Source organism: Ailuropoda melanoleuca, chromosome 3 (genome assembly GCF_002007445.2).
Source record: "Ailuropoda melanoleuca isolate Jingjing chromosome 3, ASM200744v2, whole genome shotgun sequence".
NCBI lineage: Eukaryota > Metazoa > Chordata > Mammalia > Carnivora > Ursidae > Ailuropoda > Ailuropoda melanoleuca.
The window spans coordinates 36,965,881-36,991,810 of record NC_048220.1 but is presented as its reverse complement, the minus strand read 5'-3'; the positions used below and the strand labels follow the sequence as shown (position 1 = coordinate 36,991,810).

Genomic DNA, 25,930 nt, shown 5'->3' with positions numbered 1-25,930 from the left:
GTTTTGAGGAGACGGTTATACAGGGGTAAAGCCTGTACTTCCACGAAGTTGTTTTCTGGCATAAAACTCATAAAAGCATTTCAGAAGTATGTCAGAAATGAAACCAGCCATTTTTAAATCTAAACAAATATTTTAGTAGGAAAGATAGATGGTTCTGTTTTAAAATATCTATGTTACATTAAAAAATTTTTTCACCCCTCCAGTGCAGACCAAATCATGATACTAGGCAAGCTTTATACTCCACCATGAGCATTTTATGAACAGGGACCATATTTTATTCTTTGACTCTCTCAGGACCCTTCACATTCTGGGTATTCCCTAAGCCTTACAACCTAAATCACCCTTCAGCTAATGGTGACTTTGCCCCTAGCTTTAAAAGAAAAACAAACTTTTTAAGACAAAAGTTAACCGAATAAAGAAAAATCCAGATTGGACAACAGACATTTTATCCTATTTGATTTTTTCTATGTAACATACATTTTTTTCCCCCTGAACTAGTTTTAAATTTATTGACATTGCAAGAGTTCACTCCTAAATACTTCAGCCCACCAAATACAACCACGGGAGTTAGTATTTCTGTATTTTATGGAAGGTTCTGGGTAACAGGGTCTTCTCAGTCAAGTGGTCAAGTAGATTGGCTTTTTTTTTTTTTTTTTTAAATAAGCTTAGTCTCCCTGTTTTCCCAAGATCTTGGTGACACAAATAGAAGACAATGAGGTTGAGAAAAGGAATCAGATGCTGTCACGAATGTACATTTACTATCCATCCATGATTGATAGAGAAAAAGAAGGAAAGTGTAACGGGAATTTTCAGGGCTGGCAGTTGGGGGTTGTCAATTTCAGTAGGATGGCTGGGCAAGGTGACAGAGGGAGGGAATGAACTATGCGACTTTCTGGGGGAAGACCTTTGCAGGCACACAAAACTAGTACAGAAGCCTGAAGTGCGAGGGTGTCCAGCAGGTTCCAGGAGTGGTGAGGAGGTACATGCAGCCGGGGTAGAAGGAGCAGGAGATGAGAAAAGAGGTGGTGAGTGGCTGTATCATGTATGTGAAGCACTTGGGCACTCTTCCTCTATGCGGAGTAATCAGAGTGTTTTGAGCAGAGGCGGGTCAAGATCGGAGTTACATTTACAAGAACCTTTCTTAGTGATCCATTCTAAAGGCAGCAGGAGTGGAAACAGGGAAGGCAATTAGAAGACTATTGAAATTGCAATAAATGAAGTGAGAAAAGCTGTTGATGTAGCAGTTCAGGTGGTTAGAATCTGGTTATACAGGTTCCATGTTAGGATTCGAGGGGTCCAATAAATAACACCCTCCTCTCCATCCAAGTTTGGAACTGAGAGTTAGATGCAGGAGTCAGGTCGATGGAGATCAAAGTAAGTATTATGAACGAAATTCACGGGAGAAGGTGGCTTTGGAGCTGTGGCCAGGCCAGCAGCTCACTAATACTCTACCTCTGAATAGACTTGCTCTGTCATTGGCTGGGCAGAGACCCCACAGAGAAAGAGCTAGAGGGGTCGGGGCCATGGGCGCCTAGTTCTTCTCCAAAGAGAAACTCGTAAAATCCCTCTTCCTCCAACAGATGGAGAGAGAGGCCAGGAGCATCACTAATGTCGGCGCTCCCCACTGAAACAAGAGAATGGGAATACGTGTCCCTCCCAACACCACTATCATCTTTTAACTGTATTTCCATGCTAAAACTGTCTCTCTCACTCTTTTAAACTTTGTATATGTGTGTGAATGTTCAAATAAGAGTAAATTCCAATTCCAAATCCCCCTTACCTAGCTAAAAGAATCCTTAAATCACACACACACAATTAATTCATGACAACACATGTATTTTTTGCTTTAGTTTATTATGTAAAAATACAGTTTTTACAGAAGTTTGTACACATCAACAGTGTAAGAAATGATGATGGCTTGGCTGGAATTTTATAAACCACTACAAGGATATACAAAAAAAAGAAAATGTGAAATTTAAAGTTCAGGCAGTAGGTTTTAATTTAATAAACTACTATATATTTAGGGGAAAGCCAATTAAAATTGGAATTGCATTACAAATTTGAAATTGTAATGAAGCAAATAGCTTTTACCATAAAAACATTAATATCAATAAAACAAAAAATTCCCACTCCAATTAGGCCTCAAAATATTTGTTCTCTAGGTAGAACTCGGAGATTTGATGAACAAAAAACATGTAGAATGAACTCAATACCTGAGTAGAAAACCTAATTTCCAGCTCATAGTTAGCTAACAATTGTATAGTAGTTTGAAAAAAGCTCTTCTCCTTGTTTGATGTCCCTGAGTGCTACAAGAATGACACATCGAAGTGGGCTGAAAACAAAAAGAAAAATATATAAAAGTTCTAAGTATTAACAAATCCACGCTCGTATTTTTAATATAACGATATAGATTTTATAGACATAATTTTACTCAAATTTCTTACTATTGTCTTAGTTATTCCTCTTCCATGAGGAAATAGCTCTTATCCCTGATGGAGTTATTTTATTATTTATTTATTTAAAAACTCATTTTAAAATTAATTATTTATTTTCCCTGATGGAGTTAAAGTACATTATGTCTATTCCATATCATTTAAAAAGACCACCAATCAGTTAACTTTATACAACTGACTACTTCTGAATGCTGTTTTTATGTTCAGGCTCCCAAAACTGGTATCACAAAAAGCATTTTATTTTTTTATTATTTTTAAAATATTTTCTTTATTTACTTGACAGAGAGAGACAGCCAGAGAGAGAGAGAACACAAGCAGGGGGAATTGGAGAGGAAGAAGCAGGCTCCCAGCGGAGGAGCCTGATGTGGGGCTCGATCCCAGAATACCGGGATCACGCCCTGAGCCGAAGGCAGACGCTTAATGACTGAGCCACCCAGGCACCCCACAAAAAGCATTTTATAATGACATTTATTATAGTTTAGCATTTTAAAATTAATTTGTATGTGTGTATTCTGCAAAGCTGGAAACATTACTCAAAATTAATTGGCATTCTGGGGCACCTGAGTGGCTCAGTTGGTTAGGCATCTCTTGATTGCTGTTCGGGTCTTAATCTCTGGGTTTGAGCCCCGTGTTGGGCTCTGCTCTGGGCATGGAGTCTGCTTAAGATTCTCTCTCTCCCTCTCCCCCTCGTCTATCTCTCTCTCCCTCTCAAAAAAAAAAAAAATTGGAACTTAAAAAGATACTTTTATGGACACGACAAGACATACATAACCTTCAATGTTCCTACTCATTAATGTCTCCTACACTTGTTGAACAGTAATGACATCATACTCCAGAGTATATGGCTAAAAAACCCCAACTGTTAGCTATACAAACACACATGAATAGAGACAGAGAAGTTATCAAGTTTTAAGTAAAGAAAACAGTCTAAGTTTTAAATCTCATTCATCTTAATAGGACAATTTAATGGGGCCCACACAAAATAAAGTTTGCTAGTAAAATGGCAGCTCACTGTCATAATATAATGATTCTATCTTCCTATAGCATTGCTGATAAAGAACTCTACAGAATTACTTATATGTCGAAATTACTACTTGAATACTTTCAGTAGACTTTCCACTTAATGAATAGAAAGTAAACCTTACATTACAAATAGGCATCTTCTGAATATTTATCTTTTTTTTCATTGTTAAGTTTCCAAACCTAATAGAGAAATGGGGAAAAGAAGTAGTAGTGTAATTTGGCTTTTTTCTTCAACTGGGTACTCTCAAGTGAGATGAAGAACATGATCCTTAAAAAGATTAAAGTAAAAATGTATTTGAAGATTTTGTAAGTAGAAAAGTAACAGAGTCACTTGAAAAAAATTTTAAGGTTGATACTTTTAAAGTACCACACAGAATAAAAATGGGTACATAGGAAGCAGAATGAGCTAAGTTAATGGAAAATTTTAAATTTCAAATAAGCCTACATTAACACATTCAGGTATGATGAAAATCAAAATTTAAGTCATAATTTTTCACTAAAAAAATTACCCCAAGCTCTATATAGCTTTTCCTTGGAAAAAAAATTTTTTTAAAGGTTTATTTATTTATTTATTTGAGAGAGAGAGGCATGTGAGCTGGGGGGAGGAGCAGAGGGGGCGGGAGAGGGACAAGCAGACTCCTTGCTGAGCAGCTGAGTGTGGAGCCCCATACAGGGCTCAATCCCAGGACCCTGAGATCATGACTTGAGCCAAAACCAAGAGTGGGTAATCGGTAACCAACTGAGCCACATAGGCGCCCTAGAAAATATATGTTTTTAAGTACAGCGTAAGACAGGAGAGAGGAAAAAAAAAAAACAACTAACCTTTGTTTGTCACAGCTGTAGGCAATGTTTGGAAGATATTGCTTCAGCTCTATAGGAAAAACTGCAGGCACATCAAATTCCTGATAGCAGACATTAGCTGCTCTGTCTAGAAACGAGTATATAATTTTTAGCAACAGCCATTTTATAAGGTCATGGAAAACAGTACTGAATTATGACACTTGATTTTCTAAATGTGGTTTCTAAATTATAAGAACATGTTCAAATAAATAATCACTATTATGTTCCAGGTATTACTAGATTTTATATATATATAATTTTATTATTTACTTTTTGAAAAATTTATTTTAGAGAGTGCACACGTGTGAGTGGGGGGAGGGGCAGAGGCAGAGAATCTCAACCCGACTGTCTGCCTAGCTCAGAGCCCAACTCGGGGCTCAACTTGGGGCTTGGTATCATAACCCTGAGATCATGACCTGAGCTAAAATCAGGAGTCACACACTCAACAGACTGAGCCACCCACACACCCCTATTATTTACAGAGGCTCAGATAGGTTAAAGGCTAAGTAGAAGAGTCGGGTTTTAAGTTCACATCTCCCTAGCACCAAAACCTATGCTAAAGGTAGGCAGATCAAACTTAAACTTTTGGGAAAGTCAAGTCCTATGGGAAGGTAAGTGACTTTTACGCAGCAACAGAAAGGGGATACCAGTCTAGTTTAACCTACAAAGCTCTACTGAGGCAGTGACAAAATGACCTCTAAGTTAACTATTAAAAAAATGCTAAAATAATGATGATCAGAAGAGCAGTTATCAATTGCCTATATTTATTGCAAAACCAGAAGAAAAATAGTAAATTATTCAATTAACGTATATAATTACTTCCCCAGATTCTTTGATATCTGCCCCCACAATGTTCTGGTTTACTTATGGGCTCTGAATAGCTAAGATGTTAAATTTAACTGCCTCTGGCACTCAGTCATAGGGCAAAGGAGGAAAATTACCACTGATGTATTTATATCTTGTCTCACAGACCCATGATGCCAACTTACCATTTGAACAATTGTTGACATACTGTCCTACAGCCAGTGGATTACAAATTTCTGATGTTAGCCATGTACTATCACTCATTTTGAAAGGGCCAAGTCGATCCCTCCCATTGCAAGATCTGAAACAGGTGAAAGAATTAGCTGAGATTGTTCTTTTACATCTTACAGTAAAATCCAGAAGTACAAAACTAACCCTAGAACTGAACAAGTCGAACAAGTCCAGTTTCTCTTAAAAAAGTTTCTTTTCTTCTTCTTCTTCTTTTCCTTCTTACTTAAAAAAGTTTTATCTAGTCAATAGGGCAACTAAGTGGCTACTTAACAGCTGCTTAAACAGATTTTTATTTAAAGTAAAAAGGCTAGTGGTCATAATCATTTTGCTCTCGTCCTATATTGATTTTGAACATGGGCACTAACTTACCTGTATACAACTTTTGATATTCCTTTGTCATTTCCATCAATGAGTACCCCATCCAGGCATCTAAAAATAAATGGATTTCCAATGGATTGGAAAAAGATTGGCTCATACTTCTGATATACTGTACCTATTATACAATAAGAAAAAAACATAACAATATGTAAAAATCAGAAACATCATACGGACCTTTCTCTGGAACATAAATTTAACATAAAAGAAATTGTTTTAATTTCTCTTTTTTCTAATATTTCACCTCCAGTCTAGATTATCACATTTTCTTTGGCTACTTTCCTCCTTTGAAGAGTGCTGAACAGTAAATAGAACAGAGGACCAACTTGTTCACACAGCCAAATAAAATGTGAGTATTTTGGTTATTTAAAATGTGAACACCACATTTGAGGTTCAGTTTTACAAAGCTGTGGGGTTTTTTTGTTTTGTCTTGTTTTTGCTTTTTAAAGTAGGCTGTGATTTGACATCTATTAAAAAGGCTTTTAAGAAATGTATTTTGTTAATAACCCATTAAATAATGCAGACCAAACGGAAATAAATGAGTCTGACACTCAGGTTGTTTCTCTTCTCACTGGCAATGGAGGAAAGGACAAAATAAATATTTACTGGGCCTGTCCTATGACCAGACATGCTATTTTATTAAATTTGTTTTAGTATTCATTTGTTGCCGGCTTGTTCTATTCAGTCTTTACAGAGTTAGGTTAGTTATGTAGGAGGAAACCAACTTTCTTGCTAAAGCATGTAAAATCGGACAATAGTAGAATGACTTTTTAAAACATAGGTCTGACTTAAACACTGATAACCTATTTTGTATTACACCAAATAATATCATCTTAGTTTAACAAATAACATATTCTCCTGAGCATTCTAGTCAATGGTCTTTTGCAAAGAAGCTGCTTTACTTCCACAGTGTAGAAATGGCAGGAAGGTCTTTATTCAAAGGTTTATGGGTTTAAATTCTATCTTTCCTGTTTTAACCCATACTATTTTAACCTTTAGTTACCAATTATGTAAGCCTACTGACTTACTCTCTAGCGCTTTGTAAGTAATTCAACTTATCAAAGTAATTCACCTTATCAAAATACTATATTGCACATTTAAACATTAATTACAAAAATTTCCTTAAAAGTACATTTAGTCCAACAAATACTCACAGATGCTGACACATAAAATAATTCACGGTTATTTCCAAATCAGGATTTAAAAATCTGTGGAAATCTGATTTTCCAATTCAACCCCTTACTCAAAGGATTATAGGATTATATATTTACTTGAACTTATATTAATCGATAAATAGGAAACTCTTGGCAAAGCACTAACTGTGCCATTACCAGGATACATAGATACAACCGCGCCTTTTGGTACCAATCCTCTGGTAACGAAGACACCTTTTCCAGCAGAAATCAATGAGCTAGTTGCTCGGGCAACACTGAAACCCAATGTCTTATAAAGAATTTCTTCTGGTTTAAAGGTACTTTGCTGTTGATGTCTGTATTCAAGCAGTTTCACCCTTGGATGTTGAACTGAGAGTAGGTCGTGATATTTTGATTTAACAGTTTCTGGAAGCATAGTCAAGATATCTGATTGCTTATTGAAATCATTTATGAATAGAGCCTGGAAAACTTTCAGTAATGTTCCTAGGACATCTTCATCTGAGATAAGTTTGTCTTTGGATTCCTCTGGAACATATCGGAGGGTCCTGAAAATGGGAAAAGTTTCTGTTCACTACCCTTCAACTGACAAAAGCTAGGCTTCATGCCTTCTGAGTCACAGGCCTTAATGATGATTATTCTCACGTGTCTGAATAGGATAAAACTAAGACGTTCAGAAAAGAGTTGTTGGAGGGTAGTTCTAGTGACCTAACTCCGGACAATACCTACCCAAGTTAACAACAGCAAATATTTGTGAAGGCTCTAACTGTACCAAATGCTGTTGGGTCCTTACATTCACTATCTCCTTTTTGCAGACAGGGAAACTGAGGCTTGGAGATGTTAGGGAGCTTGCCCAACATCCTAAAACTGTTAAGTGGGGGAGCCAGAAGCCAAAACAGAGCTCGTTCTTTTTTCCACTACATACATAGCCATTACGCGAACATCACATAAGAATCCTCATATTGCAATGGCTTTTTTAATAGGCGTGTAATTTCAAAGACAAATTTAACATTACACACTTTATCACGTTCTCTCCAGAGAGTACTTACTTCTTTAATGGCTGCATCATTTTTATCTGCATAATGGTATTATTTTTACTTCTTAAAAAAAAAGAAAGCAATACCCGCTTCACAATTCTATAGTAAAGATGGCCCTGAATTCACGTTTCCGCCGAAAGCAACTTTGGAAAAGCTCTTTGGTTAGTAAATGGCTTTCAGTAGAGCTAAGTGTGCCCATTTAAGCGAGCATTACGTGAACTCCGGATCACTACCAAGCCACTTACTGGAGCCGGGAATGACACTGACTCCACGGCCACCCACTCAACTAGGTCCCTGTCTTCAAGCATGGACTCTTCTAAACCCAACACTCCGATGTGCTTTTAGTGGCATTTTGCTCGTTTTAACGCGTCAGTCCAAGCTGCTATCCTCACAGCCAAGCAGGGCTGCTTTCACCAGATAAACTATGGAGCTGTGAAAATAAACCTCGGTTTGGCTTTTCTAAGGAATTTCGAGCTCCTAACTGACTTGGCGGAGAGAAGACCACGCACTCCCACGCTGTAAGAGCTTTGTTTTTTTCCAAAAGTCTCTATTTTGCCGGGAACAAGCCCTTCTGAGCACAGACCTCTAAAAGAGAACACGCGCCTCCGCGGGTGGGCAACGCCCGCCTCGCAGACCTGGCAGCGCGAGGTACCATGGGAGATTAGGCCAGAGGCCCCACCCTCCTAAGGCTCCCCGCCCCCGTCCGTATCCAGCTCTCCTCGGACTCCAGGAGCCTCTGCCTCGCCCACTTCGGGCCCCGCCCTCTTCGGGTTCCACCCACAACCGGCCCGCCCGCCTCGGACCCTGGGGCCGCCTGAAGCTCCGCCCGCCTGAGGCTCCGTCCGCTTGAAGCTCCGCCCGCCGGAGGCTCCACGCACTTAGGGCCCACTTGCCACCAGTCGAGCGCCCGGGTGGCGTCGTGGGGCAGAAGGAAGGCGCCCCTGGTCTACCGGTCTCGCCCTCTCACCTTGGGTTGTGGTTTAGGTTCAGCGCGATCCAAGGAACGAAGCGGTACTTGTAACGGCGCCATCGCTGCCACAGGCCCCGCAGCAGGCGGCCCAGCATAGCAGTCCAGAGGCGCTGTGACGAGCACAGCGCGGGAGAGGTGGGTCGCGGCCTCGGGCCCGCCCCGGCCCGGGGAGGAGCGGAGGACACGCCGTCCCGCCCCTCCTCGGTCTCCACCTTCAGTGCTGTGCTCCGTGGCCCTGGTACTCCCCTGGATCCTGTTGACGGTGGCGTCTGTGCCTCACCTTTATTGATCCCAGCTGGCTGAAACAGAGGTGCGTAGAGCTGAGGGAACCCTCTATCCCCCCTTTACTTTCTCCATTCGCTCGTTTATTTACACGCACACGCACGCACACACACACCCACTTAGGACAAGTTTAGACCACGCTTAATTCCAGTGGATGCAAACTACAAGAATCTCGCAACTATCTTCAAATCACTAAGTGTTTATTCAGAATTAAATGTGTTGGTGCCCTTTCCGTAGGCCGGAAACTGCTTTCTTCTTTGCCTCAGAGTGAAGGTGAAATCCTAACCAAAAGTCTAAATAGAACAGGTGAGACCTAGTGAAAATTCAGGTAAGGGCAGTTGGCTTTAGGACTAATTTGTTCAATTCCAAAAAGGAATACAAAGAAAGAATATCTGCCAAGGTCTCTGTTTCACTCTAATATAAAGTAGGATGTTGGCAAACTGTAGAGGCTCTGCGGTCAGGTGTTGTGTTTAGTAAATTGACATCCTGCAGATTTACCTGATTTGCTAAATGGGTTCAATTCACTTACAGGTTGTACTAATAAATTGCATTCAAAGAAAGTGGTTTTTATGTTCTCTAAACTTAAAAGGGACTGAAAAGAACTAGTAGAATATTTACCTATAGTAATACACTTTTTTAAAAAAGTTTTTGTATATATTTCCAGTGTTTTTAAAATTTTTATCATGTAGTGTAATCATCTTTGTTGTTCATCCAGTACAGGGGACCATTTTGCGTAGACCCTATTTATTATTGATTGATTGATGTATAATGACTTATAACATTATATTAGTTTTACGTGTGCAACATAATGATTCTGTATTTGTATATATTGCAAAATGATCACCACAATAAATCTTTTTAACATTGGTCACCATATATAGTTAACAATCTTTTTCTTGTGATGAGGACTTTTAAGATTTACTCTCAGCAAATTTCAAATATACAGTATTGTTACCTATAGTCACCACGCTGTACATAATTACATCACCAGATCTTACTTATAACCACCACCTACCCTCCAGCTCCTGGGCATCCTCTGGCAACCATCAATCTGTTCCCTATGAGCTTATTTTATTTTGTTTTGTTTTTTAGATTCCACATATAAATGAAATCATTTATTATTTGTCTTTCTCTGTGTTCTTTCACTTAGCATGTTACCCTCAGGGTTCATCTTTGTTCTTCCAAATGGCAAGATTTCCTTTTTAATGGCTGAGTTATATTCCATTGTATGTATGCCCACAATTTCTTTATCCATTCATCCATTGATGGATACTTCAGTGGTTTCCATGTCATGGCTGTTGTAAATGATGTTACAGTGAACATAGGGGTGCATATATCTTTTCTAATAAGTGTTTTCATTTTCTTTGGATAAATAATACCCAGCTGTAGAATTGCTGGATCATATGGTAGTTCTGTTTTTTTTTTTTTTTTAATTTTTTTTTAGAGATTTTGTCAGAGGCGGAGAGAGAGCTCATGAGCAAGGGAAGTGGAAGGCAGAGGGAGAAGCCGGAAGCTCACTGGGAGACTTAGTCCCAGGACCCTGGGATCATGACCTCAGCAGAAGACAAACATTTAACTGACTAAGCCATCAAGGTGTCCCTATTTTTAATCTTTTGAGGAACCTCCATACTGTTTTTCACAATAGTTGCACTAATTTACATTCCACCAACAGCGCATGAGGATTTCCTTTTCTCTACAGCCTAGCCAGCACTTGTTATTTCTTATCTATTTCAGAATAGCCATTCTAACAGGTGAGAGGTGATATTTCATTGTGGCTTTGATTTTAATTTCCCTGAAGATTAGGACTTTGAGCATCTTTTCATGTGTTTGTTGGCTATATGTATATCTTCTTTGGAAAAAATGTCTACTTGGGTCTTCTGCCATTTTTAAATTTTTAAATTTTTATTTTTTTAGTTATTTATTTTCTTAATAATAATTTTTTATTATGTTAGTCACCATACAGTACATCGCATACAGTTTTTGATGTAAAGTTCCATGATTCATTACTTGCGTATAACACCCAGTGCACCATGCAATACATGTCCTCCTTAATACCCATTCACCGGCCTGTCCCAGTCCCCCACCCCCCTCCCCTCTGAAGCCCTCAGTTTGTTTCCCAGAGTCCATAGTGTCTCATGGTTCATTCCCCCTTCACCGCCCCTTCCTTCTTCCCTTTCTTCTCCTACCGATCTTCCTACTTCTTATGTTCCATAAATGAGTGAAACCATATGATAATTGTCTTCCTCTGCTTGACTTATTTCGCTCAGCATTAACTCCTCCAGTCCCTTCCGTGTTGCTGCAAATGTTGTGAAATCATTCTTTTTGATGGCTGAGTAATATTCCATTGTATATATGGACCACACCTTCTTAATCCAGTCATCTGTTGAAGGGCCTCTCGGCTCCTTCCATAATTCACCTATTGTGGACAATACTGCTATGGACATGGGGGTGCATATGGCCCTTCTCTTTACTACGTCTGTATCTTTGGGGTAAATACCCAGTAGTGCAATTGCTGGGTCATAGGGTAGCTCAATTTTTAACTTTTGAAGGGACCTCCACACTGTTTTCCAAAGTGGCTCTACCAACTTGTATTCCCACCATCAGTGTAAGAGGGATCCCCTTTCTCCACACACTCTCCAACATTTGTTGTTTCTTGCCTTGTCAATTTTTGCCATTCTAACTGGCGTAAGGTGGTATCTCAGTGTGGTTTTGATTTGAATTTCCCTGATGGCTAATGATTTTGAACATTTTTTCATGTGTCTGTTAGCCATTTGTATGTCTTCATTGGAAAAGTGTCTGTTCATATCTTCTGCCCATTTTTTGATTTGATTATTTGTTTCCTGTGTATTGAGTTTGAGAAGTTCTTTGTAGATCTTGGCTACTAATCTTTTATCTGTAGTGTCATTTGCAAATATCTTCTCCCATTCCGTGGGCTGCCTCTTAGTTTTTTTGACCATTTCCTTGGCTGTGCAGAAGCTTTTTATCTTGATGAAGTCCCACATGTTCATTTTTTCTTTTGTTTCTCTTGCCTTTGGAGATGTGTCATGAAAAAAGTTGCTGTGGCCGATGTCGTAGAGGTTGCAGCCTATGTTCTCCTCTAGGATTTTGATAGATTCCTGTCTCACATCGAGGTCTTTCATCCTTTTGGAGTTTATTTTTGTGTAGGGTGTGAGAGAGTGGTCAAGTTTCATTCTTTTGTGTGTAGCTGTCCAATATTCCCAGCACCATTTATTGAAGAGACTTTTTTCCACTGGATGTTTTTTCCTGCTTTGTCAAAGATGAGTTCCCCAAAGAGCCAAGGGTCCATTTCTGGGTTCTCTATTCTGTTCCATTGGTCTATGTGTCTGTTTTTGTGCCAGTACCATGCTATCTTTGTGATCACAGCTTTGTGGTATAGCTTGAAATCCGGCAACGTGATGCCCCCGGCTTTGTTTTTCCTTTTCAACAGTTCTTTGGCGATTAGGGGCCTTTTCTTGTTCCACACAAATTTAATGGCTGTTTATTCCAGTTCTTTGAAAAATGTCATTGGTATTTTGATCGGGATGGCATTGAAAGTGTAGAATGCTCTGGGTGGCATGGACATTTTAACTATGTTTATTCTTCTGATCCAAGAGCATGGAATATTTTTCCATCTTTTTATGTCTTCTTCAATGTCTTTCAAGAGTGATTTGTAGTTTCTAGAATATAGGTCCTTTACGTCTCTGGTTAAGTTAATTCCAAGGTAACNATTTGTAGTTTCTAGAATATAGATCCTTTACGTCTCTGGTTAATTCCGAGATAACATATGATTTTTGGTGCTGTTGTAAGTGGAATGGTTTCCCTAATTTCTTTTTTTTCAGTGTCACTGTTCATGTATAGAAGTGCAACTGATTTCTGAGCATTGATTTTGTATCCTGCCACATTACTGAATTGCTCTATAACTTCTAATAGTTTGGGAGTGGATTCCTTTGGGTTTTCCATATAGAGTATCATGTCATCTGNCAGACATTTTGACTTCTTTGCCGATTTGAATACCTTTTATCCCTTTTTGTTGTCTGATTACTGTTGCAAGGACTTCTAGTACTATGTTGAATAATAATGGCAAGAGTGGGCATCCTTATCGTGCTCCTGATCTAAAGGGAAAGGCTTTCAGCTTTTCCCCATTGAGAATGTTATTCGCTGTAGGCTTTTCATACACAGTTTTTATGAGATTGAAGAGTGTACCCTCTATCCCTACACTCTGAAGGGTTTTAATCAGGAAAGGATGCTGTATTTTGTCAAATGCTTTTTCTGCATCAATTGAGAGGATNTCTTGTTGATATGATCTATCACACGGATCGATTTGCGAATGTTGAACCACCCTTGCATCCCAGGGATGAATCCCACTTGGTCATGATGAATAATCCTTTTAAGGTACTGTTGGATCCTATTAGGTAGGATCTTGTTGAGAATTTTGCCGTCCATATTCATCAGGAAAATCGGTCTGTAATTCTCCTTTTTGATGGGGTCTTTGCCTGGTTTGGGGATCAAGGTAATACTGGCCTCATAGAATGAGTTTGGTAGTTTTCCTTCTGTTTCTATTTTTTGAAACAGCTTCAGGAGAATAGGTATTATTTCTTCCTTGAATGTTTGGTGCAGTTCCCCGGGGAATCCGTCAGGCCCTGGACTCTTGTTTTTGGGGAGGTTTCTGATCACTGCTTCAATCTCTTCATAATTNCCATATTCATCAGGAAAATCGGTCTGTAATTCTCCTTTTTGATGGGGTCTTTGCCTGGTTTGGGGATCAAGGTAATACTGGCCTCATAGAATGAGTTTGGTAGTTTTCCTTCTGTTTCTATTTTTTGAAACAGCTTCAGGAGAATAGGTATTATTTCTTCCTTGAATGTTTGGTGCAGTTCCCCGGGGAATCCGTCAGGCCCTGGACTCTTGTTTTTGGGGAGGTTTCTGATCACTGCTTCAATCTCTTCACAATTAATGGGTCTGTTTAAATAATTAATTTCTTCCTGTTTCAGTCTTGTTAGTTTATAGGTTTCCAGGAAGGCATCCATTTCTTCCAGGTTGTTTAATTTATTGGCATAAAGCTGTTGATAAAAGTTTCTAATGATCCTTCCTATTTCATTCATGTTGGTTGTGACCTCTCCCCTTCATTCATAGTTTTTTTAATTTGGGTCCTTTCTCTATTGTTTTGAATAAGTCTGGCCAGTGGCTTATTGGTCTTATTTATTGTTTAAAAGAACCAGCTTCTAGTTCTGTTGATCTGCTCTACTGTGCTCCTGGTTTCTAATTCATTAATCTATGGTCTAATCTTGATCAACGGCTTTCTTGTGCGTGGGTTAGGCCTGTTCTTCTGTTCCAGCTCCAGCTTCTTGAGGTGAGAATATAAAAACTGCATTTTAGATTTTTCTATTCTTTTGAGTGAGGCATGGATGGCTAAGTATTTTCCCCTTAGGACTGCCTTTGCAGTGTCCCATAGGTTTTGGACCATTGTGTTTTCATTTTCGGTCTCCATAAATTGTATAAATTGATTTTTAATTTCCTGATTTACCCAATCATTCTTGAGCAGGATGGTTCTTAATTTCCAAGTGTTTGAGTTTCTTCCAAATTTTTCCTTGTGATTGACTTCCAGTTTCAAAGCACTGTGGTCTGAGAATATGCAGGGAATAATTTCAGTCTTTAGGTATTGGCTGAGACCTGTTTTGTGACCCAGTATATGGTCTGTTCTGGAGAAAGTACCATGTGCATTCGAAAAGAATGAGTATTCTGTTGTTCTGGAGTGTAGTGTTCTGTATATATCTATGAGGTCCATCTGGTCTAGTATATCATTCAAAGCTCTTGTTTCTTTGTTGATTTTCTGCTTAGGTGATCTGTTTATTGCTGATAGTAGAGTGTTGAGGTCCCCTGCTATTAACATATTATTATCTATATGCCTCTTTATTCTGGCTAAGAGTTGGCTTGTGTATCTAGCTGCTTCCCTGTTGAGGGCATAGATATTTATAATTGTCATATCCACTTGTTGGATATATCCTTTAAGAATAATATAGTGTCCTTCTGTATCTCTAACAACAGTCTTTAGTTTAAAATCTAATCTGTCTGATATGAGAATTGCTACCCCAGCTTTCTTTTGAGGTCCATTGGCATGAAAAATGGTTTTCCATCCCTTCACTTTCAGTCTGGATGTATCTTTAGGTTCAAAAAGAGTCTCTTGTAGACAGCAAATGGATGGATCATGTCTTATTACCGAGTCTGCAACCCTGTGGTGTTTTATGAGCATTTAGGCCATTCACATTGAGACTGATTATTGAGAGATATGATTTTAATGATGTCATGTTGCCTGTGAAGTCTTTGTTTCTTTAGATTGTGACTTTCTGTTCTGTATCACTCTTGGGGCCTTTTTACTTTTATAGAGCCCTCCTTATTACCTCCTGTAGGGCTGGTTTGGTAGTTACGAAATTGGTCAATGACTGGCGATTCTGGAAGGTATTTGTGTCTCCATCAATTCTGAATGACAGACTTGCTGGATAAGGGATCCTTGGCTGCATGTTCTTCTCGGATAGAGCTTTAAAAATACCCTGCCAACCCTTCCTCTCTTGCCAGGTCTGTGTAGACATTTCTGACGTTCTGATATTTTTACCTGTGTACGTGAGAAATCTCTTCGCCCTGGCCTCTTTCAATACTGTATCCTTGGATCTAATATTTGCGAATTGCACTATGACGTGACGTGGTGTAGGTTTGCCATGGTTGACATGGGTGGGGTCCTCTCTGCCTCTTGGACACGAATGCTTGTTTCCTTTGCCAGATTAGGGAAGTTTTCAGCTACAATTTGTTCAAATATCTCTTCTAGTTTTGAGCCAAGTTTCTGATTTAGCTTTCTCTTCTACCATCCCACATTGGAACGTTTCATTGAGTCAGTAATCTCCCGTAATCTACATTCTTGAGATTGGATTTTTTTGAGCCAAGTTTCTGATTTAGCTTTCTCTTCTACCATCCCATCCTCCAATTCACTAATTCGTTCTTCCTCATTTACTCTGGCCGTCAGAGCATCTAGTTTTGACTGCATTTGATTCATAGTATTTTTAATTATTCCAGATTTGCTCTCATTTCTGCCCTTAGAGATTCTATATTCTCGTTAATATTTTTGCTAATATTTTTTTCAAGTTTACACATCATCTTGACCATTGTTACTCTGAAGTCCATTTCTGACAATTTGGTTATATCCATATCTATCAGTTCTGTGGCAGAGGCCAGAGATTCATTACCTTTTCTTTGCTGGGGGGGATTTCTCCTCCTCATCATTCTGATGAGGAGAGGTTGCAGGGATGCCCAGAGCCCAAATTATTGACCAGGACCCAGGCAATGTGCACTTGTTTTATAGGGACGTTAGGGATGTGGTCTTCTTGATTTTTCAGCCTGCCTTCTGGGGGAGGGGCCTGCCATGCTGATATTCAGGCAACCCTGTTTGGGTAGAGTCGCCCTGTCCCCTGTGAGGGCAAATGGGGATGGACACACTGTGAGCAGGTATTTCCAGGCTTTTGTTCTCTGGCGGCTTTCCCTGGCGTTTTTCTGTGACTCTTCTGAGAGTCAGAGCAGCAGTGGCTGTATCCTAGCTTCTGTCTCAGAACAGAGAGATCACAGTCCGCTCTCCACTGAGCTCTCTTGGCCACTTTAACTCTGTTTCTGTTGGTGCTGCCAAAAACCCTGCATTGTCCCGGGTTGTGCGCCCCACAGCCGGTGTCCCAGCCCTCACTTCCAGGGCCGGCATATCTCTGTCCTTTGTGGTTCTAATACCGCCAGCCGCCCCCAGTTCCTCCGCGCGTGCTGCTGAGCTCCCTGTTTCAGTGTGGTTCGCGTGTGGTCTGGAGTGCTGGTTTTTATTTATTTTTATTTTTAAAAATTTTTTTAAAGATTTTGTTTATTTATTTGACAGAGAGAGACACCCAGGGAGCGAGAGAGGGAACACAAGCAGGGGGAGTGGGAGAGGAAGAAGCAGGCTCCCAGCGGAGGAGCCTGATGTGGGGCTCGATCCCAGAATGCCCGGATCACGTTCTGAGCCAAAGGCAGACACTTAATGACTGCGCCACCCAGGTGCCCCATGGAGCACCAGTTTTTAGTCTGGTGGCACGCGCGCTCCTGGGCTTCTTGGTTCAGTTCGGTTCCAGTGAACACTTTGGAGCTCGGGTTTTCAGTCAGGTCGCGCGCTCCTGGCCTCTCGGTTTCAGTCTAGTTCGACTCTGCGCTCCAGAGCTCCAGTTTTCAGTTTGGACACGCGTGTGCTCCCGAGCTGCCGGTATCAGTCCAGTTCCAGTGTGTGCTCTGGAGCTCCAGTTTTCAGTCTGGTTGCGGCGTGTTCCTGGGCTCACGGTCTCAGTCTGCTGTCTCGCAGGTGCCGGTCCATGAGTCCGCCTGCTCCCCAGTGCAGGTGGCTACAGCTTCCCGGTGCCCAAGTGTGTCGGCTCCCTCCGCCTTCCGTTTATCTTCCGATATCTGTGTGCGGATTCACGGCTCCCCGGCTCCCCGCTTCGTACCTCAATACTCAGCGCTAGAGATGTTTGTAGCGATCCAGATGTATCTTCCTGCGTCTCAGGCTGATTCCGTGGATGTTCAGGATGGTCTGGTACCTATCCAGCTCGACTCAGGGGACCAGCTGAAAAAGGGGTCCCCTACTCCTCCACCATCTTTTTTCCTGTCCCTTCTGTCATTTGTTTAAATTGGATTGAGGGTTTGTTTGGTTTTTTTTTCTGTTGAGTTGTATGATTTCTTTATATATTTTGGATATTAACCCCTTATCAGAAATATGATTTGCAGATATTTTCTCCCATTCCATAGGTTTCCTTTTTGTTTTGTTGATGGTTTCCTTTGCTGTGCAGCTTTTTACTTTGATGTAGCCCCACTTGTTTATTTTTTCTTTTGTTGTTTTTGCTTTTGATGCTAAATTAAAAAAACAGTTATTGTCAAGACAGATGTCCAGGAGCTTACAGCCTGTATTTTCCTCATTGCCTAGGAGTTTTATGGTTTCAGGCCTTAAATTCAAGTCTTCGGTCCATTTTGAGTTCATTTTCATGTATGGAGTAAGATAGCAGGCCAGTTACATTCTTTTGCATTTGGCTGCCCACTTTTTCCACCACCATTTGTTGAAGAGACTATCTTTTCCCCATTGCATATTCTTGGCTCCTTTGTCATTAATTATTTGACTATGTAAATGTGGGTTTATTTCTCGACACTGTATTCTCTTCCATTTGTTTTATGCTAACACTATTCTATTTGGTTACTATAGCTTTGTGATATACTTTGAAATCAAGGAGCATGATCCGTCTAGATTTATCATCTTTGTGATGATTACTTTGGCCGTTTGGGTTCCAAATGAATTTTACGATTACTTGTTCTAGTTCTATGAAAAATGTCATTCGAATTTTGAAAGGAATTGCATTGAATCTGTGGATTACTTTGAGTAGTATGGATATTTTAACAGTATTAGTTTTTCCAGTCCATGAACAGGGAATATCTTTCCATTTATTTGCGTCTTCTTCACTTTCTTTAGTTAATGTCTTACAGTTTCCAGGGTACAGATCTTTCACCTCCTGGGTTAAATTTATTTCTATGTATTTTATTCTTTTTCTTTTTTTTTTTTTTTTTTTTTTTTTTTTTGTGAGGGAGGGTGGGCGTGGGGAAGAGGGGAGAGAGAGAGAATCTTTTTTTGGGGGGAGAGAAAGAATCTTAAGCAGGCTCCATGACCACCAGCGTGGAGCCCAATGCGGCGCTCCATCTCATGACCCAGAGATTATGACCTGAGCCAAAATCAAGAGTCCTACACTTACCCGACTGAGCTGCCTGTATTTTATTCTTTTTGAAGTAATTATAAAGGAGATTGTTTTCTTAGTTTCTCTTTCTGATAGATCATCATTAGGGTATAGAAACAACAAATTTTGTGTGCTGATTTTGTACCCTGTAACATTATTGAATTTGTTTATTTGTTTTTTAGTAGAGTCTTTAGGGTTTTCTAGATGTATTATCTGTATATAATATCATGCAATGTGCAAAGAGTGACAGTTTGACTTCTTTTTCAATTTGGATGTTTTTGTTTATTTTCTAATTGCTCTGGCTAGGACTTGCAGTACTATGTTGAATTTAAATTTATGGTATTAAAATTTTTAGTGACCTAAGCTATTCATTAAAAACAACAGTTTCCTGATAACAAAGAGAAACATGGTAGATAAGCTAAAATCTCCTTTAACCACACCCTGTGACTTGTACTTAAGTCAATCCTGGTCCTTACCTGGTCTCCTCAGAAGTTATCAGGCTGATGTGTTTTCTGCAAGTCTTATTTCTGTGTATTTATATTTATTTAATATTTACTATAATTTTCTGGTAGATATACTTTATGAGTTTAAAAAGTTCTGTTCTAGTTTTGGTTTGTTAAGAATTTTTGTCTTTCTTCTCCTACCAATCTTCCTAGTTCTTATGTTCCAAGGATGAGAGAAGAAAGGGATAATGAAAGGGGGGTAATCAGAAGGGAGAATGAAGCATGAGAGACTATGGACTGAGAAACAAACTGAGGGCTTCAGAGGGGAGGGGGGTGGGGGAATGGGATAGGCTGGTGATGGGTAGTAAGGAGGGCACGTATTGCATGGTGCACTGAGTGTTATATGCAACTAATCATCGAACTTTAAATAAAAAACCAGGGGTATACTGTATGGTGACTAACATAATGTAATAAAAAACATTATTATAATTAAAAAAAAAAAACCAAAAAGCTTGAAAAAAAATTTTTGTCTTAATTTTAAATGGTGAATATCACATGCTTTTCTTTGCTATTTATTGAGATGATCACATAATTTCTCTATGTTCTTCTGTTATTGTAGTGAATTATAATGACACATTGTCAAATGTTGCACCACCCTTGAAGTCTTGAGATAACTCATTTATGAGTAACACTTTGTTCATACTCTGTAGGTTTTTATATGCTTTTGTTGTCTCCCATTTATTTTGAAGTGTGTTTTAAATTTTTCAGCTTCATGGTTTATTTGTAGTTTTGTTTTCAGGTTTTGGTGTTAGGCTTATGCCTACCTCATAAAATGCGTTGAGAAGTGTTCTCTTCTCTACTTTGTAAAGAACCAAAAAATTTGTGTATGAGTGCTGTTATTCCTTCCTTGAATGTTGATAGAATTCACCAGTGAAACCATTGGGCTTGTAGTTTTCTTTGATAATGAATTCATTTTCTTAAATTGAAGTACAGTTGTCATACAGTATTATTCTCAGGTATACCTAGTGATTCAACATTTATATACATTAGGAAGTGATCACCTTTATAAGTTTAGCTACCATCTATCACCATACGAAGTTGTTACATGATTATTACTTTTATTTCCTATGGTGTACATTGCATTCCCGTCTTTTTTATTTTATAACTGAGAAGTTTGTACCTTTTAATCTCCTTTCCTTATTTTGTCCATCTCCCCTGTAGCACCACAAGATTATTGTCTGTATCTATGAGTCTGTTTCCGTTTTTTGTTTTGTTTTTAGGCTCCCCATATAAGTGAAGTCATTTGATGATTGTCTTTCTCTGACTTACTTCACTTAGTAAAATATACCCTCTGGGTCCATCCATGTTGTCCCAAATGGCAATATTTCATTTTTTTATGGCTGAATAGTATTCCATATATATATATTTTTTTATATATTTTTTACCATATATTTTTTATCCATTCATCTATTGATGGACAGTTAAGTTGTTTCCATCTCTCTGCTATTGTAAGTAATGTTGCAGCGAACAAGGGGATGCATGTATCTTTTCTAGTTAGTGCTTTTGTTTTCTTCCAGTAAGTACCCAGCTGTGGAATTGCTGGATTTTATGGTATTTCTGTTTTTAATTTTTGGGGGACCCTTCAGACTATCCATTACAGCTGCACCATTTTGCATTCCCACCAACAGTACCCAAGTACTGTTTTTTTTTCTACATCTTTGCTCTTATTTTTTCTTGTCTTTAATACTCACCATTCTGACAGTTATAAGGTGATATCTCATTGTAGTTTTGATTTGAATTTCACTGAAGATTAGTGATGTTGAACGTCTTTTCATGTGTCTCTTCTCCATCTATATGTCTTCTTTGGAGAAATGTCTAGGTTCTCTTTCCATTTTTAATTGGATTATTTGTTTTTTTGATATTGAGTTCTATGAATTCTTTATATATTTTGGGTTGCAAATATCTTCTCCCATTTAGTAGATAAGGTGCCTTTCATTTTGTTGATGGTTTCCTTCACTGTGCAAAAGTTTTTTAGTTTGATGTCCCATTTGTTTATTTTTGCTCTTGATGCCCTTGCCTGAGGATGCAGATCCAAAAAAATATTGCTAAGATCAATGTCCAAGAGCTTACTGCCTATGTTTTCTTTTAGGAGTTTTATGGTCTCTGGTATTACATTTAAGTCTTAAACGCATTTTGATTTAATTTTGTAATATGGTGTACGAAAGTGGTCCAGTTTCATTGTTTTACATGTAGCTGTCCAGTTTTCCCGGGACGGTTTATTGAAGAGACTGGCTCTTCCTTATTGTATATTCTTACCTCCTTTGTCGACAATGAACTGACTGCATAAGCATGGTATTTTTCTGGACTCTCTTCTCTTGATCTGTGTGTCTGGTTTTGTACCAGTACACACTATTTTGATTATTATAGTTTTATAATATAGTTTGAGATCAGGGAGTGTGATGCCTCTAGCTTTGTTGTTTTTTCTCAAGATTGCTTTGGCTATTTGGCGTTTGTTTCAGAAAAGTTTTGTATTATTCGTTCTAGTTCTGTGAAGAATGTTATTGGTGTTTTGATAAGGATTGCATTGAATCTGTAGACTGCTTTGGGTAGTATGGACGTTTTAACAAACTCATTCTTCCAGTCCAAGAGCATGGAATGTCTTTTCATTAATTGTGTTGTCTTCTATTTCTTTCTTCACTGTTTTATAAAAGTTTTCAGTGTATGGGCTTTTCACCTCCTTGGTTAAATTTATTCCTACATATTTCATTCTTTTTTATGCAATTATAAATGGGATTGTTTTCTTGATTTTTCTTTCTTCTACTTCATTATTATTCTATAGAAATGCAACAGATTTATGTATATTAATTTTTTTTGTCCTGCAACTTTACTAGGTTCATTTATTCTAATAGTTTTTGGTGGTCTTGTTAATGTTTTATATATGTAGAATCACATTTCTGCAAATGGTGACATTTTTACTTCTTGTTTTCCTTTTGGTTGCCTTTTATTTCTTTTTCTTGTCTGATTGTTGTGGCTAGGACTTCCAATACTTTGTTTAGTAAAAGTGGCCAGAGTGGGCATCCTTGTCTTATTCTGGATCTTAGAGAAGAAGCTTTCACCTTTTCACCGTTGAGTATGATGCTGTCTTTCGGTTTCTGGTATATGGCCTTTTTTATGTTGAGGTATGCTCCCTCTTACTCACTTGGTAAAAATTTTTAACATAAAAATTCATAACATAACATTAGTGGATGGTGAATCTTACACATGCTTTTTGTATCTATTGAGATGATCATATGATTTTTATCCTTCTTTTTGTTAATGTGATAGATCACATTGTTGATTTGCAGAGATTGAACTACCCTTGGCATTTCTGGAATACATTCTACCTGATCATGTTATGTGTTTAATGTATTGTTGAATACAGTTTGCTTATATTGTGTTGAGGATTTTTGCATCAATCTTCATCAGGGAGATTGGCCTGTAATTTTCTTTTTTGAGGGTGTCTTTTTTTTGCTCTTGGTATCAGGCGAATACATTGTGGAATGAGTTTGGAAGCATTCCTCCCTCTTTAATTTTTCGTAATAGTTTGAGAAGGATAGGTTTTAATTCTTCGTTAAATGTTTGGTAGAATTCACCTGTGAAGCCATCTGGTGTTGGATTCCTGTTTTTTGGGAGTTTTTTCATTACTGATTCAATTTCATTACTAGTTATAGGTTCGATTAGTTTTTCTACTTCTTGATTCAATCTTGGAAGATTGTATATTTATAAGAATTTACCTGTTTTTTCTAGGTTGTCCCATTTGTTAGTATATAATTTCAGTGTTCTCATGATTCTTTGTATTTCTGTGGTGTTGCATGTACCTTCTCTCTCATTTCTGATTTTATTATTTGGGCCCTCTTTCTTCCTTTTCTTATAAGTTTGGATAATGGTTTATCGATTTTGTTTATCTTTTCAAAGAACCAGCTACCTCATTAATTTCCTTTGTGATCTTTATTATTTCCTTCCTTCTACAACCTTGTGCTTAGTTCTTCTTTTTCGAGTTCCTTTAGGTGTAAGTTTAGGTTGTTTGAGATTTTTCTTGTTTCCTGAGATTGGCCTGTATTGCTGTAAGTTTCCCTCTTAAAACTGCTGTGGGTGCGTCCCATAGGTTGTAGACCATTGTGTTTCCATTTTCAGTTGTCTCAAGGTATGTTTTTTACTTCCTCTTTGATTTTTTTATTGGCCCATTGGTTGCTTAGTACATGTTCTTTAGCCTTCACGTGTTTGGTGGNAGATTAGTTGCCCAAAGAGCCGAGGGTCCATTTCTGGGTTCTCTATTCTGTTCCATTGGTCGATGTGTCTGTTTTTGTGCCAGTACCATGCTGTCTTCGTGATCACAGCTTTGTAGTACAGCTCGAAATCCGGCATTGTGATGCCCCCAGCTTTGTTTTTCCTTTTCAACTGTTCCTTGGAGATTCGGGGCATTTTCTTGTTCCATACAAATTTAAGGACTATTTGTTCCAGTTCTTTGAAAAATGTCATTGGTATTTTGATTGGGATGGCATTGAAAGTGTAGATTGCTCTGGGTAGCATGGACATTTTGACTATGTTTACTCTTCTGATCCATGAGCATGGAATATTTTTCATCTTTTCGTGTCTTCTTCAATGACTTTCAACAGTGATTTATAGTTTCTAGAATATAGATCCTTTAGTCTCTGGTTAAGTTAATTCCAAGGTAACATATGGTTTTTGGTGCTATTGTAAATGGGATGGATTCCCTAATTTCTCTTTCTTCAGTGTCATTATTTGTGTATAGAAATGCAACTGATTTCTGAGCATTGATTTTGTATCCCTCCACATTACTGAATTGCTCTATAAATTCTAATAGTTTGGGAGTGGATTCTTTTGGGTTTTCCATATAGAGTATCATGTCATCTGCGAAGACAGGCATTTTGACTTGTTCTTTGCCGATTTGGATACCCTTTATCCCTTTTTGTTGTCTGATTGCTGTTGCAAGGACTTCTAGTACTATGTTGAAAATAGTGGCGAGAGTGGGCATCCTTGTCGTGTTCCTGATCTTAAGGGAAAGGCTTCCAGCTTTTCCCCATTGAGAATGATATTTGCTGTAGGCTTTTCATAGATGGTTTTTATGAGATTGAGGAACGTACCCTCTATCCCTACACTCTGAAGGTTTTTAATCAGGAAAGGATGCTGTATTTTGTCAAATGCTTTTTCTGCATCTATTGAGGGAATCATATGATTTTTGAATTTTTCCTTCTGAATAAAATCTATGACACTGATTGATTTGTGAATGTTGGGCCACCCTTGCATCCCGGGTATGAATCCCACTTGGTCATGATGGATAATCCTTTTAATGTACTGATGGATTCTATTAGCCTGGATCTTGTTGAGGATTTTGGCGTCCATATTCATTAGGGAAATAGGTCTGTAATTCTCCTTTTTGATGGGGTCTTTCCCTGGTTTGGGGATCAAGGTAGTATTGGCCTCATAGAATGAGTTTGGTAGCTTTCCTTCTGTTTCTGTTTTTTGAAATAGCTTTAGTAGAATAGGTATTATTTCTTCTTTGAATGTTTGGTAGAATTCCTCAGGAAAACGGTCCAGGCCTGGAGTTTTGTTATTTGGAAGGTTGTTTATCACTGCTTCAATCTCTTCATAATTAATTGGCCTGTTTAAAAAATCAATTTCTTCCTGTTTCAGTCTTGGTAGTTTATAGGTTTCCAGGAAGGCCTCCATCTCTTCCAGATTGCTTAATTTATTGGCATAAAGCTGTTGATAAAAGTTTCTAATAATCCTTCCAATTTCATTGGTGTTGGTTGTGACCTCTCCTTTTTCATTCATAATTTTATTAATTTGGGTCCTTTCTCTATTCTTTCGGATAAGTCTTGCCAGTGGTTTGTCAATTTTATTGATTCTCTCAAAGAACCAGCTTCTAGTTCTGTTGATCTGCTCTACTGTACTTCTGGTTTCTAATTCACTGATTTCTGCTCTAATCTTGGTCAACTGCTTCCTCATGTTTGGATTAGGTCTGTCCCTCTGTTGCTGTTCCAGCTTCTTGAGGTGAGAATATAAAAACTGCATTTTAGATTTTTCTGTTCTTTTGAGTGAGGCTTAGATGGCTATGTATTTTCCACTTAGGACTACCTTTGCAGTATCCCATAAGTTTTGGACCGTTGTGTTTTCATTCTCGTTGGTCTCCATAAATTGTTTAACTTGATTTTTGATTTCCTGGTTTATCGATTCATTCCTGAGCAGGATGGTTCTTACTTCCACGTGTTTGCATTTCTTCCAAAGTTTTCCTTGTGGTTGAGTTCCAATTTCAAAGCGTTGTGGCCTGAGAATACGCAGGGAATAATTTCAGTCTTTTGGTATCAGTTGAGACCTGTTTTGTGACCCAGAACATGGTCTGTTCTTGAGAATGTTCCCTGGGCATTAGAATAGAATGAGTATTCTTTGGTTCTGGGGTGTAGTGTTCGATATATATCTATGAGGTCCAACTCATTGAGTATGGCAATCAAAGCTCTTGTTTCTTCGCTAATTTCTTGCTTAGGTGA

The 25,930-nt window shown here is 38.5% G+C and overlaps 1 protein-coding gene across 2 annotated transcripts; it reads right to left on the bottom strand.

Moving 5' to 3' along the window:
* Positions 1-1,837: 1,837 nt before the first annotated feature.
* Positions 1,838-9,015, bottom strand: SETD9 (SET domain containing 9). 2 transcript variants are annotated; one of them, XM_034656256.1, is made up of 6 exons: positions 8,882-9,015; positions 6,998-7,425; positions 5,721-5,844; positions 5,306-5,421; positions 4,299-4,404; positions 1,838-2,332 (listed from the first exon to the last, which is right to left on the bottom strand). In XM_034656256.1, the coding sequence occupies exons 1-6, from the start codon at positions 8,977-8,979 to the stop codon at positions 2,245-2,247; spliced, it is 960 nt and encodes a 319-aa protein (XP_034512147.1). In that variant the 5' UTR covers positions 8,980-9,015; the 3' UTR covers positions 1,838-2,244. The 2 variants fall into 2 exon arrangements, with proteins under 2 accessions (XP_034512147.1, XP_002928298.1); XM_002928252.4 differs by having other exon boundaries at positions 7,058-7,425.
* Between the last annotated feature and the right edge of the window lie 16,915 nt (positions 9,016-25,930).